Source organism: Falco naumanni, chromosome W (genome assembly GCF_017639655.2).
Source record: "Falco naumanni isolate bFalNau1 chromosome W, bFalNau1.pat, whole genome shotgun sequence".
Classification (NCBI taxonomy): domain Eukaryota; kingdom Metazoa; phylum Chordata; class Aves; order Falconiformes; family Falconidae; genus Falco; species Falco naumanni.
The window spans coordinates 3,247,302-3,262,117 of record NC_054079.1 but is presented as its reverse complement, the minus strand read 5'-3'; the positions used below and the strand labels follow the sequence as shown (position 1 = coordinate 3,262,117).

General features: G+C 37.5%; 1 protein-coding gene across 1 annotated transcript in view; it reads left to right on the top strand.

The window, feature by feature from the left end:
• LOC121080701 (protein mono-ADP-ribosyltransferase PARP8-like) overlaps positions 1–14,515 on the top strand; it is a 149,703-nt gene extending 135,188 nt beyond the window's left edge. Inside the window, exons 17-26 of the mRNA XM_040578837.1 lie at positions 481–546; positions 1,882–1,949; positions 2,302–2,350; positions 3,580–3,692; positions 3,842–3,914; positions 6,972–7,041; positions 9,973–10,049; positions 10,976–11,045; positions 12,876–12,960; positions 14,130–14,515. Of these exons, the coding sequence (XP_040434771.1) occupies positions 481–546; positions 1,882–1,949; positions 2,302–2,350; positions 3,580–3,692; positions 3,842–3,914; positions 6,972–7,041; positions 9,973–10,049; positions 10,976–11,045; positions 12,876–12,960; positions 14,130–14,232 (774 nt within the window). The 3' untranslated portion in view covers positions 14,233–14,515. The remainder of the gene's footprint in view (positions 1–480; positions 547–1,881; positions 1,950–2,301; positions 2,351–3,579; positions 3,693–3,841; positions 3,915–6,971; positions 7,042–9,972; positions 10,050–10,975; positions 11,046–12,875; positions 12,961–14,129) is intronic.
• Positions 14,516–14,816: the final 301 nt, after the last annotated feature.

The window sequence follows — 14,816 nt, the reverse complement described above, 5'->3', positions numbered from 1 at the left end:
GTGTTCCCAGTCAGAAGGTAGACAAAGGTCAGGGTGAGGCAGAGGGACAACTGAAGGACCTGTTAGCAAAGTAAACACATCTGCTTGTTTAGCATTTTATTTAAAATCTATTTGTTCACTATATTATTTAACTTAATAGCATATTGTCCAAATAACTGGCAGAGCCTGTGTTTAGTTGCAAATATTTGTTTAAAAAAAGACCCAGTTTTTAAAGTAAGTCACACTGTTGTGTGTTGGGGGTTCCAGTGAAATTCAAAGAAAAAACATCATGATAATATTTTTTCAGGGAATTTTCCTGGAATATGAATGAGAGTCCGTGTATAAAGTGGAAGGAAGCTAATGGTTAGAAATGTTTGAAAGGATTGGTTTGCTGAACATTCATCCTAACTTTGGTTTTATATACACTCAAAGAATTCAGGTTTTTGTAGAGCCAAAGACCAATATACTTTTAATTTATTTGCTTATTTTATGCTACATCAGAAGAAGAATTATGAACGAGTCATGAAAGCATTGGATAGTATCACTTCTATTAGAGAGATGACACAGGTGAGTTTAAAAATCTATACATAACTTAATCACTATTTTTAGAACTAGGAAGATGTTTTTATTGCTTGCCTATGATGAGTGGGGAAGTGAATAGTATCATCTCTTTCCTATAGAGCTGTAATAATATTTAAATGTGTGTTAAAAATAACAAACCTATAGAATCCATAATGGCAGTCAAATATAAGTGTTGAAATAGAACTCAGACCATTTGAAGTTTAAATAAGAGATAATAACAGCAAAATGGGACATTGCAACGAGATAATCACCAACTGCTGCATTTCTGGAAATATTAAACTGAGTCTTTTATTTCCAAAGCAAAAGAAATTGATTTTGTGATAGTTTTCTGAATGATAGCTTTATTTCTATTATAACAAAGCACTAGATCAGCTAAGTATGGTTGGGGACTTGGAAGGTTGAATCTCTTGGAATTACTACCATACGATTTCTCAATATTCACAAGTGGGACAGAATGTGATAGCCGTACTTATGTTTATTGTTACACTTCCCTTCCCAAACAGCCCAGCTGATTATAAGTGATTATTGAAACCTCTCCCACGTACCTTGCTTTTCCAACTGTTATATAAATGTAACCTCACAAGAGTTTATAAGTCTTACTCTATATGTATTCGTAAAGTACTTTGGCATTCTGGAATGAAGAATTATGTGTATAGAGAGCAGTAAAATACATTGAAAATTAAAACTCAGATATTTTGTTACTTAACGTAACATCTTGTAAAAATTTTAAAAATCAGGTATTTCTTTTACCTAATATAATGTCTTTTAAAAAGAAAAATAACCACCATTTGGCCTTTTTTTAATGTTAAAATAATTCTTGGACTGAAAAGTTTTAAAGGGTTGCTTTTCACTGTGATTGAAATCAAGACAGGTTTTCAAAGGGATTATAAACTGATACAGTATTTTACTTTACCAGTTTATACCATAAAACAGTTAACAAATTGGAGTGGATTATCTTGGGGCATTTTGAGAGACTTAATTTTGTGAAATTTCAGTCCAATTTCTTATTCTAAGAGCCAAACATAAATAGACATCTTCTGCTGTTCTCCCTGAGATCACCAATGTTTGCTATAATATACTCATTTTTATGCTAATTATATGCTTAATATTTTACTCCATGGAAAATAATTGCTATATTAATTCTTGTTGTCAAAACACATTTATAACTGTACAATGCTAAATATCAGTAAAACTGTGATTTAAGCCTAATAATGAGTCCCATGGATTCATTTTAATAGATGAAATCATGGGCAATATAACATATAAAATCTAACCTTATGATTTCAACTAGAAATAAAGAGTGTAATTACTCTTTTCTAGGCACCTTACTTGGAAATAAAGAAGCAGATGGATAAACAAGACCCGCTTGCACATCCTCTTCTACAGTGGTATAAAACTGACTCACATGAGATGATAATTATTAAAGTACCAAGTTGAATGAATAATCACTTCACCAGTTTAATTTGGTATAAACTCACCCTAAGAATTAATGTCAGGGTTGACATTTGCAACTGCATTTGTTTCTGGACCTCATCTGGGCCCTCTGAAAACACTGGAAAGACTCCAGCTTATTTGTATCGCCTCAGATCTGATTTGTGGTCAAGTTTTGGTCTGCTTTCAATTGATAGGTTCAAAGACCTGCAGCTGGGTACTTTGTGGTGGCCATTCATAACACATGCTTAAGAAGAAAAGTTTTCTGTGGTTATTATGTCTAATACATCTAACTGTTTCTTATTTTAGGGTTATTTCTAGTAATAGATCACATATTGTGAAGCTACCAGCGAATAGGGTAAGTGTCTGTAGGTTCTTTATTATTTTCTCATGGCACATATTAGTATTTTAGGTGGGACTCTCTTGTCCAAATGTGTCTACATTCAAATTAATCACATGGGCTCCATTAATAGACAGGAGAGAGAAATAGGCAGTTTCAGGTACTCATAGTACCATGTTGTGAATATCTAAAATAGGTCAAAGGAATAATGCTCGGAAAAAGCCTCTTTGAGATGAGTAGCTCAAATGAAAGTGTCTACCTTATAGTCATCTGTAGAGGAATTACAAAGGAATGAAGCTGGGTTAATTAGCATTGATAATATACAGCTGTGGGCTGGCTTCAGTGGCAGTGGGTTGGCTGATGTGGATAAGATGCAGCTGTGGCTAGTTCCTGCTAAGTAGTTAAATAGCTGTAAGGGGTATGGGAGGGGAGCTGTGGATGGAGAGAAACCTGAAGAAGGTGCTTGGGATGTAGGTGAAACAAGGAGAGGCCCAAGGAGAAGCAGGGGGCCTGGATGAGGAGAGGCTGGTTGAAAGAAGAGCCCAGAGAGGGAAGAAGCAGGGTGGTCTGGCCTGAAGAGGCTGACAAAACAGCATGGACAGTAGATGAACTTCTGAAACCTTGTGGGGGATTGGTGGCTGTGCTGGGGCAAGGCGTGGGAGCTACTTATTGAAGTTAACCTGGTATGGGATGGTAAAAGCCTTGTTGCAGCTGGCTAGTTTTGATAGTGCTGTAACAGCTATCTGAGAAGAACATTGCTATTTGTTTTGTTACCCTATAGAATATTAGATACAGAAGTGTACAAAAAAGCAGTATACAAGCATGATGTACCAGGAGATCTGCATAAGAGTACACTGTATAAAGAATATAGCTCTAGAACTTTAGAGGGATGGTGCTGAGACTAACTTCTGAGTATGTGTGCCTCTGATCTTCTGAATAAAGGTGTAGTAATCTGCAGCCTTTCATATCTTAATTTAAAGCCTGCTCTGATCAGAATACTATAATGAAATTGTTCAATTTAATTACTTTACTAGAGCCATATTAAGCTGAAGTATGCTTCAGAAACGGACACTTTACCATAGTTTTTACCTGAAATCCAACAGTAAATGAGACCAACTTCAACTTTGTTCATGTAGTTATTTAAATGCAGTCATATATTGTGTGAAATAGTATGGCATCTTAAGAACTATTGTTATGGAAATACAATGCTTTTGTGTTAATCAACTTTATGCTACTATATTTTACAGCAACTCAAGTTTATGCACACTCCCCACCAGTTCCTACTTCTCAGTAGTCCACCAGCCAAAGAATCCAATTTCCGAACTGCTAAAAATCTCTATGGAAGTACCTTTGCATTTCAGTGAGTACATCCATTCATATTAATCAAAGGTTACTAAAATGCTGTATTTTTGTTATCACAATTTGATGTTTACAGCTGGGAATCTATTGTTTTAAAGGATTACTGATTTCATTTTGTACTGTACATTTTAACACATTTAACTCTTTCAGTGGTTCACACATTGAAAATTGGCATTCCATCCTGAGGAACGGTTTAGTTGTTGCTTCCAATACAAGGCTGCAGGTAAATAGTAGACTACTTATAGACTTTAGCTAACCTATGCATGTTTGGTTACATATTAAGCTTAGGTGAGTTTTCAAGGGATTTGGTTCTGGTAGTCTTACAGATGGCAAAAAGGGGTGACTTCCAATACCCTTATGTTTCCTGGAAAAATTTCTGAAGCAATTAAAATAAAACAATGTGTCTGCTAAAATACCATTGGTGGAATCAGTGTTTCAATTTTACATTACACAGAAGCACCTCCAGGAGGCTTAGCTCCATACTGCTTAAAAGCAGTCTCAGGACTTAAAATTTAGAGCTATGTAATCTATGCCTGTTATAGGACCCAAGAGCATACTAGGTTTACAGAAGCTGGGTTTACAGCATCTTCTATTCTCCTCTGATTTCTTTGGGAAGGGAATATGAGTGTACTGGCCAGGAGGGAGCTATTGCAAACTTCAGTTTCTCAGACCGAATCATCAGGAGACACTATTGCAGAGCAAAGTAGGCAGTATCAGAGGGACTGGGGAGCTGTAATTCTGAGTATTTTAGCATCAGGGTTTTGACAGGTCATTCCCTGGAGCTGAGTCAATGAGACATTGAAGGAGGATCCTAGACTGCTTACTAAGGATTGGGGAATAGGAAAAAATGAAAAAAGGGAATGGAAATATCTGCTGTTCCTCTTAATGGTTTGGCTGTCTCTATTGGCATCTTTGTAAGTTTTTTTTCCCAAAAAAGCAGGATTTACACACCAAAATTCACCAAAGTAAAACCCTTAGTTCATGCTTACTTTCTTGTCTAGAGTTGAGATACTGGGAAGAGGAGGAAGCAGTAAAGACTTTTGCACAAGTTAACATCTTTAAATCTCTTACACAACTAGGACATATCCCGAGCCCAGTTCATTCTGCTTACCACAGTACAAACCTGTGGTGGGTTGACCTTGTCTGAATACCAGGTGCCCACTGAAGACACTCTATTGCTCCCCTTCTTAACCAGATGGGGGACAGACAATATAACAGAAATATCATGGGTCAAGATAAGGACAGGGAGATCACTCACCAATTACTATCACAGGCAAAACAAATTCAACTTGAGGAAACTAGTTTCATTTATTGACACTGAGATCAGAGTAGGATAATAAGAAATAAAACCAAAACTTACAAACACCTTTCCCCCCCTTCCCTTCTTCCCCCCAGGCTCAACTTCACCCTTTATTTCTCTACCTTCTCCCCCCTGAGCAGCGCAGCGGGATGGGGCATGGGGATTGTGGTCAGTTAATTTCATATTATCTCTGCTGCCCCTTTCTCCTCAGGGGGAGGGCTCCTTACACTCATCCCCTACTCCAGCATAGGGTCCCTCCCATGGGAGGTAGCTCTCCTATGTGAGTCCTTCCCACAGGATCCAGTTCTTAATGAACTGCTCCAGCATGAGTCCCTTCCACAGGGTGCAGTCCTTCAGGAACAGACTGCTCCATCATAGGTGCCCCACGAGGTCACAAGTCCTGCCAGCAAACCTGATCCTGGGCTCCTCTCTCCATGGGTCCACAGGTCCTGCCAGGACCCTGCTCCAGTACAGGCTTCCCACAAGGTCACAGCCTCCTTCAGGCACATCCACCTGCTCCAGTATGGGGTTCTCCATGGGCTGCAGGTGGATGTCTGCTCCACCATTAACCTCCATGGGCTGCAGGGGGACAGCCTGCCTCCCCATGATCTTTACCATGGGCTGCAGGGGATTCTTTGCTCTGGCACCTGGAGCGCCTCCTCCCCCTCCTTCACAGACCTTGGTGTCTGTGGAGTTGCTGCTCTCACATATTGTCACTCCTCTCTTCTGGCTGCAGTTTGTTGTGCAGGTGTTTTCCCCATTCTTAAATATGTTATCACAGAGGCACTACCACTGTCTCTGATTGGCTTGACTTTGGCCAGAGGTGGGTCCATCTTGGAGCCAGCTGGCACTGTCTCTATTGGATATATGGACAGCTTCTGGCATCTTCTCACAGAAGTAACCCCTATAGCCCCCATGCTACCAAAACTTTGCCACACAAACCCAATATAGAACCAGTCAGGGAAAAAATATCTACTCACCAAGGATCCTATACAGCACTGTAGGATCTGAAGGGGTGAGAGCATGATTGCACATTCCTATTGGACTTCTGCCACGTTGCAGAGACAATGTGTCATTGGGTCAGAGGAAAGACATAAGTGTGAGCATGACTCTAAAGCCCAGTGGTCATAATATCTACTTGGGTAGGAGGTACTCTGGATTCTCATTTGTGCTCCAACAACTACTTTGTGTGTTTTCTTTAAAGACTTTTCCACATAAAGCAGTCAGTCCCTGGAGATGTGAAACCCATGCTTTCCCCCATTCCAGACAAGGAAATGGCCACAGCACTAATAAAAAGTGCTGTTTTGTTGCTTAGACCAAGCTCTGTGACGCAGAAAAGTGATGTTGAAGAGCCTTCCCTTTTCATTCCTTTCTTCTTTTCAGACAGCTGGTAGCTTTGTGGGTAAAGCACAATCCAGTAGTAATGGGATATGCATGTCTGAATTGGCTCAGGCAAAAGCTTGATTGAACCCATTCCTTTAGTACTCAGGCTGAACTAGTGACTGAATTTTTCTATAGTATATGTGCAGTGTTATCACTGTGTCTTCATTTGTTACCTTAAAGAAAAGTAGCTGTTGTTGATGGCAATTCACAAAGGGTGGCTTAGGTTGTGGTTCCTGCCAAGGTTTTTATGTGAGATATGCTGAGCTTGCTCATCCTTGTTAAGTCTGAAGTGTATTTGACCACCTACAGAAGCATCCTCCATGGTAATATTAGATTTAAAAACAGAAAATGCAATTTTATAATATAAATCTGATGTAAAATTATCTTTGGGTATTTGGACATGGTTTCCAGAATATACGTTTAATTGTATATTCACAGCATGATTTTTTTTAAAGACTTCTTTGAACACTATTTATTACTGGACAATAAATTAGTGCAGTGAGGCAGATGCTTATCTACATTAGGACTTGTGCCTATCACTATTATTTTTTCCAGATAACCAAATTAATGTTAAACAATCACTCCGCTCTTTTTCAGCTCCATGGTGCAATGTTTGGAAGTGGAATCTACCTTAGTCCATTGTCAAGCATATCATTTGGTTACTCAGGTGATATTTATAAATCACTCTAAAGTTGGAGAAATATAGGAGAGTATCTTAGTCTACTGCTTTTCTTACCAGCTTCACTGTTTACAACACTTTAGTAAATCTTATCTTTGTAGGCCAAGATTTAATTTATTTAAAAAATAAAAAAATTGAAGTTCCCTTATTTAATAACTGTCCTCATTTTCCAAGGTACTGAGTATATTGATACTGTGCGTTAAGTAAGTAGTAGCTAATAATGGCTGCTGTGTGTAATGGAGCAGGTCTTGATTATGCAGTAGAAATCCAACTTCAGGTTTGTGATTTTTTTGTCAATATCTGTCATGAATTCATGGGCTTTTAGGACCTGATCTGACAAAATAAATAATTCATCAATATACATGTTCAACTGTATATGTTTAAAAATATTTTCAAGTATCACCATGTCAAGGTTACATAGAAAGTACAGGACAGTGTGTTTATTTTAGCATGAGAAGGGGAGGGAACATAATTTGTCCCACTAATAAATCCATGAGTGAGTGTTGCAGAGTTTTCCATGTAAGAATAAAATAAAAAATAATAAAAAATAGAAGCAAAATAGAAACATGATACACCAATGTGTATATTAAGAAACTTTCATAGAGATTTTAAATTACAGTGATTTTTTTTCCTTTAGTTATGTTGTATTTGCAGTTTCATAGAATGGTTTGGGTTGGAAAGGACCTTAAAGATCATCTAGTCCCAACCCCCTGCCATGGGCAGGGACACCTTCCACTAGATTAGCTTGCTCAAAGCCCCATCCAACCTGGCCTTGAACACTTCCAGGGAGGGCGCATCCACAACTTCTCTGGGTAACCTGTTCCAGTGCCTCACCACCCTCACAGTAAAGAATTGCTTCCTAATATCTAATCTAAGTCTACCCTCTTTCTGTTTAAAGCCATTACCCTTTGTCCTATCACTGCATGCCCTTGTACAAAGTCCCTCTCCAGCTTTCTTGTGGGCCCCCTTTAGGTATTGGAAGACTGCTATAAGGTCTCCCTGGAGCCTTCTCTTCTCCAGGATGAACAATCCCAACTCTCTCAGCCTGTCTTCATGCGAGAGGTGATCCAGCCCTCTGATCATCTTTGTGGCTCTCCGCTGGACTCGCTCCAGCAGGTCCATGTCCTCCTTATGTTGGGAGCCCCAGAGCTGGATGCAGTACTCCAGGTGGGGTCTCATGAGAGTGGAGTAGAGGGGCAGAATCCCCTCCCTTGACCTGCTGGTCATGCTTCTTTTGATGCAGCCAAGGGTGCGATTGGCTTTCTGGTCTGCAAACGCACATTGCTGGGCCATGTTGAGCTTCTTGCCAACCAACACCCCCAAGTCTTTCTCCTCAGGGCTGCTCTCAATCCATTCTCTGCCCAGCCTGTTCTTGTGTTTGGGATTGCCCCAACTCAGGTGCAGGACTTTGCACTTGGCCTTGTTGAACTTCATGAGGTTTGCACAGACCCACCTCTCTAGCCTGTCTAGGTCCCTCTGGATGGCATCCCTTCCCTCTAGAGTATGAACCACATCACTCAGCTTGGTGTCATCTGCAAACTTGCTGAGGGTGCACTCAATCCCACTGTCTATGTCCCTGACAAAGACGTTAAATAATACTGGTCCCAATACGGACCCCTGAGGGACACCACTCATCACTGGTCTCCACTTGGACATCAAGCTGTTGATCACAACTCTTTGAGTGTGACCATCCAGCCAATTCCTTATCCACCAAGTGGTCCATCCATCAAATCAATGTCTACATTTCTTCAAATATTAAAGTGTTGGTATAGTTGAATGTGTGTTTTTGTGCATGTAGGTAAATTTAATTCTGAGAGTTTTAGTTATGTTTTCTGATTTTCAGTGTTTTTAGGTAATGTCACAATTAATTTTTAGAGTTCAGTATTTTTTACTAGTATTTACTGAATTTCAGTGTCAGTAATCTCTAAATGCCCTTTTAGCTTTTCAAAGATTACACAAGTAAGGAAGCTCTTTAGGACTCACTAAAAATGCAGGTTGCAGTATCATTATGTCACAAAATGCCCTTCCTTTTGGACAGTGTTGCTTTGTAAGCTTCAATGTGTTTTTTCTCATCTCTATCTTTTTTTTGGTCCTTTCCACCCAGTTTCCTCCAGAAAGGAGGCCTGTGTTCCCATGAAGTATATAATATTTGATGCCATTAAAAACCACAGAGGAGTCCTACGCTCCCTGTTACTTCATAGACTTAAACTTCTCTGTAATTCAGTCTGTGTTTGCAAGCTATCAAGAAATATGGGATACTGGAAAAGCAAGGAAGCCTGTAGTAGCATACAATACAGGAATTTTATATAAATTAACGTGTAGACTATAAGAGAAATGTAAGGCATGAATGTAGGTGTTTAGATTTCTGAGATGGAAATTGGATCAAAGGTGGGTGACAAATAATTTAATACTTTTACCTGTAGATAAATTAATTAAACCAAGGTAGACTTTTAAACTAACTTTAAATAAATTAATTACTCCTAAAAATTTAGACTTTTAATAAGTCTAAAGTGTTAAAGATTAATATTTAAAGTCTTATCTCTCATGATTTTACTGTTCTACCCACTGTAAATCAGACTGTTATTTCAACCTGAATAGGGTCAGTTAAACTCAAGACATGCTGACATGCAACTCTTAAGCAACCACCTAAGAGCTGAATTCAGTGGCATTTAAGCTCATGTTTATCTGTTTTTGCATCTGCTTAATGTTAATTTGACTTTCCTAAGGTCTTTGCAACACATGCAGATGTGTTGGCAATTTGCAGGATTAAATCTAAATATTCTATGACAAAATTAACTAGCTTTTTGACTGCCATGCAGAGGATTGTGATTCCCACTGTGCTACCTGTTTCATTCTCCATACTTTGCTTGTGAAAGTATTTATACGCCAGGGTATCTTACATGATTTTAATATTCTTAGGGATGAACAAGAAGCAGCAGAAAGTGTCAGCTAAAGATGAACCAGCTTCAGGCAGTAAGGGGAGTAATACATCACAGGTACAGTACATTAACTATCTCTGGAAGATTTATGGTTTTACGTTTGGGAACTTGATAGCTGAAAAAGAGGCAGTATTCCCTTTGTGAAAGTTAAAAGTTTTATTTCATTGAATGCAATCAAGAACTTCAGAGACTGCAACCATCAAATACAGCCCAACTGCTTTTAGTAACAATTTACAAAGTATACTGCAGGTACCTGTGCCATTCTTTTTCAAGTAGTTGTATTTGGGAAGAGAAAGAAAACAAAGTACAGATTGCATTATTACCCTTAGCAAGCCCTTGCTTTCTGAGTTCTAGACTTGCGGAAGAACCATGCAAAAGGAGTTGAGAGTGGTTATTGCTGAGAAAGGAGTAGCATTTCATTGATAGCAAGTCAGTTTTTCTTTGTCATAGTTTTAAGATATTAAACCATTAGAATTCTGCTTTATCTAAAGCAAACATAGCATTTATGTGTAGGGATAAATTTTGAGAAAGAAATATTACATCTGTCTCCATCATTAACATGTAAAAACTACAGAATAATCTTGCTTTGGAGAGAGATTGGTATGTAACAGCAGAAGCCCTCAGATATGAGAAGACCAGTAAAATATCAGGGTAGTGGCCAAATAATTGATGATCAAATTCACCTTGTAATTATTTTTTTCTGCTGTCTGATAGTTCCAATAATATTATTCATTCTGTAATAATAGGGACTTTTCTTTCTGGATAAAGGAGTTCAAATCCCTCCTACAATAATCCAGAAAAATAATATAAATGTATTTAGAAATTCTATTACATTTAGAAATAAAATAGAAATGTTTTAGAAAGACTGCCTCTATCTCTGTTCATTAATAAACCACTGAAAATAGCAGCCCTCTCCTTTGTTACTTTTTCACTCAGTTTGTCTTACTGCACTAATTAAGTTTTCTCATGTTTTTACATCTCAGACACAGAAGAAAGGACAACAGTCACAATTTTTGCAAAGCCGTAACTTAAAATGCATAGCCTTATGTGAAGGTAAGCTGAAAGCCCTTGAAAAACTGTTTTAGTCATAGACGTGGTGTTACTGGATGCAAATCAGCGAGACCTTTAGTTCCAGTACTGGTTGGTTTTAGGTAAGAGACTACTGGTAGGCATACCAGTACTTGTTTAATAGCTGACCTTTATATTTCAGTTCAGAATGTTTCCCTCTTCAAACAAAATTTGTAACACATGCTGAATTTTCAAGAAATAATAATATGCACGTACTGACGACTCATCTGGTCTGTCTTTCAAATGTGATCATATTCCTAAGCCATCAATATAACCCAAGTCGTGGTCTTTATTTTAAAAAGTGACTTCTTGCAAGCTCTTGACAAACGCATTAAACACCTACAAGTCAGAAAACCCAGCTTTCCTATTGAATTTCCAAATAATATTTCACTTCTCAGGCAAATATACTGTTCGTCTGGTAACCAGTCTGTTCTCTCTGATGGCTTCAGAAATTTTGTGAAGTTAAAATCCAGTGCATATGAGTATGGTAGTTCTTGAAAGACTTGGCTATACTTTTAATAACTAATGAAACCTCAGCAGATTTTGAGAACAACAAATTATAAAATGTGAATAAGAATTATACCAGTAATTGGTAAGTAGTCTTACTGGCCAAACAAAAAGAAAATAAATTAAATTCAGTTTATTTTTAAAAGTAAAAATTCAGACAGACAGTGGAAAAGATGTTATTTCAAAATGGAAGCTTTAAGCTATATATGCTGCTTTTTAATATATTTTTGAGAATGTTCAAGTGAAATATTTAATATGATTAAGATGTCATTTAATGTGAAAATACAATTTGATCTGAACAGAAGAATACATAAGTTCTAAAACTTTCAGAAGAAGATATGAAATTAATCTAGGATTTACTAGAATTTACTTGGCCTTTCTAAATATAAATTACGTCTTTCCTAAGGACTTTCATCTATGGTCATTCTTTCCTCAAATTTATTAACGGATCATGGATCTTATAAGGGTGAATTTTAAATAAATGTAAAATATATTTTATGACATTCATATTCACTTCATTTTTCTGTGAAAATAAGTGTTTAGGGGAGGTGGCTAATATAGATTTTAAAATTAATTACAAGAGAAAAATGTTTGTTAAAAATTACAATTCATGGAAGGTATGGTATAAAAATTGAATATGCTTTTATTCATAGCAGTGTTTAAATGCATTTATAAAAATCTTTTCAAATACAGATTGATAGTAATGATTCTACCTAGCAATAAAAAGGTTTATTTCCCGTGTTGTCCTAATTCTGTTGGTAAATAACCTATCATCAGATACATTGTTGTTTTCTAAATGTTGAACAAGTTTTCACAGGCTTTGTGATCTCCTTGAGTCATAATTGCTATACTTCTTTTTTTTTTTAATATTTGGTATTATTGCAAATCTCAAATTTGTGGTATCTCAGTTTCAGGCTTTATCCTTCATATCTTATTTTTGTCTCAGCCATCATCAAACACAAATATTTCTGTTCCAAAGTCTGATTAGTTGACTCATATGCTCCTTAGCAGCCCTATGGCCATTTAAAATTGGTTTTTAATAAATATACTTTTTAATTTTTCATTCCAGTGAAGAACTGGCTCCCATATATCTGTGTTTTCTGGAAAATATATTTTGGAAACAAGAATAAAGTTCATCTCCCTGTTTGTACTAGCAGCCAACTTGGAGTCTATGCCATGCCACAAACATGCACTGGAAAATTACACATTCCCAGAAGCCTATTTAAAGTGTTTAAAAACCCAAATATTTTAAAACAATATTTTCCAGGCGTGTTTTCATCACTATGAAATTTATTCTTTCCCTGATAGTGATAACTTCATCCGATCTGCACAAACATGGAGAGATATGGGTAGTTCCCAATACAGATCATGTGTGTACAAGATTTTTCTTTGTGTGAGTACAAAGCTTCTTTTAACATTCAACATCTGTCCATTCTAAGCCTTTTCCCCCATGTTCCTTCCAATAGCTGTAAATGAAGTAGATAAAAGATGTTTCTTCCTAATTCTTTAAAGCAGGGGTCCTCAAACTACGGCCCGTGGGCCAGATACGGCCCCCCAGGGTCCTCAATCCAGCCCCTGGTATTTACAGAACCCCCCCGCGCCCCCTGCCGGGGTTTGGAGGGGGGGGAAACCAAGCAGCCGCAGATGACTGCCTGCCACTTCATCCACGCCGGCCCCTGGTTAAAAAGTTTGAGGACCCCTGCTTTAAAGTATCACTTCATTTTTTATATATCTCTGTACTTTTGTTAAGAAATGCATGTATAAGTTAGTGACAAAGTTTTAGTAGATGTTTAGTTATAGAATAAATTAATGGAGAGTTACTGATTTTTCCCACTCAATAGCATTACAGTAAGTCTATCCATATATTGTAAAAAATCTCTTCTATTTGGATGTATGTTTTAAAGCTGAGGTATTTGTTAAAGGCTTCCTGTCTATGATGTGAGCATTTCCCCTCTCACCTATGACTTGTAATTATATATCAGCATAGATTTCATCCCTGCAAAGAGAATCATGCAGACCAGTTGGAGGAGCATGCTGACTTCAGATTGACCAGCACTGGGGTTTTCAGTGCTCAGGACTGTTTTATCCATGCAAATCCTTAATACAGGTGATTTCTCATAAGGAGAAAACCCCTGGAGGTTGTTGTGGTGTCACCACTAAGTGGAGGCCCACTTGTGACAGTTTGGGTGCTGCAGGCATTGTGATACATTGTGCATGCTTTGGCACCAGCCTCACATAGGGTGGTCTGGGAGCAGCTGCAGAAACAGCCTTTTCCTTTATATCTCCAGTAAGAGGGAAGCTGCTAACATGCCTTGGTGGGCCAGGTGCTGGCAGAAGTCCCCTTTAGGTCCTAGTGAGTTATTCAACCTCAGGGTTTTGATGACAATGGCAGCCCTACCACCCTTCACTCTAGATTTTAGGATCTGCATATAACAGTGAAGTGCAACAGAGCATTTTAATAGAAAATGTTAACATATGGAATAAACACTCTTGATTATTGAATGAAACAGTTTTGGATGTGTTTAATAAAACGCTAATTTGATTTTCTGTGCTTTTTTTTAGCTATGAAGATGGTCAAGTGGGTGATACAAGTATAAATACACAGGAACCAAGCATTCATAAAGAGATTCTTCGAGTCATTGGCAATCAAACTGCTACTGGTTAAAAAGACCACTCTTATTTAATTGATGTGAATTTGAAGCCTTCCTCTGTCTCAAAGCTGGATTTTGAACTGAAGAAGATGCAAAAAACTAATTTCTTGTTATTATTCTAAGCAAATTATCCCTTTGAATACTTAATGCTTTCTTACTTGGTATTTCTTATCTCATCAAAATACCTGAGATGGTATGAATTAGCAACTGTAGGGGTGCAAAGTCTATTAATATACTACACTAATAATAATTAAACAGGCATTTGGATTGTTCACAATAAACAGACTTTAAAAAGGAGTTTTCTGCTGTTATTTTTATATTAAACTTAAATTGGAGGTTTTAGTACTGTACACTAGTATTTTAAGTTTAGAATGACTTAATTATAAGCAAGAGAGAAGATTTTATAGTGGAGCACCTGTATCATGCATGATACTTTGCAATAAGTAACTATTTCATATTTAAACACAATAAGAGGTTATCTGGAACATGTCAAATTAAAGAGATTGGTTACCTGCAGATATCTTTGATTTTTTTACACAGATGCAGCTAGGATTTAGAATCAAAGGTTAAAATAACAGTACATTTTTGATGCAATGAG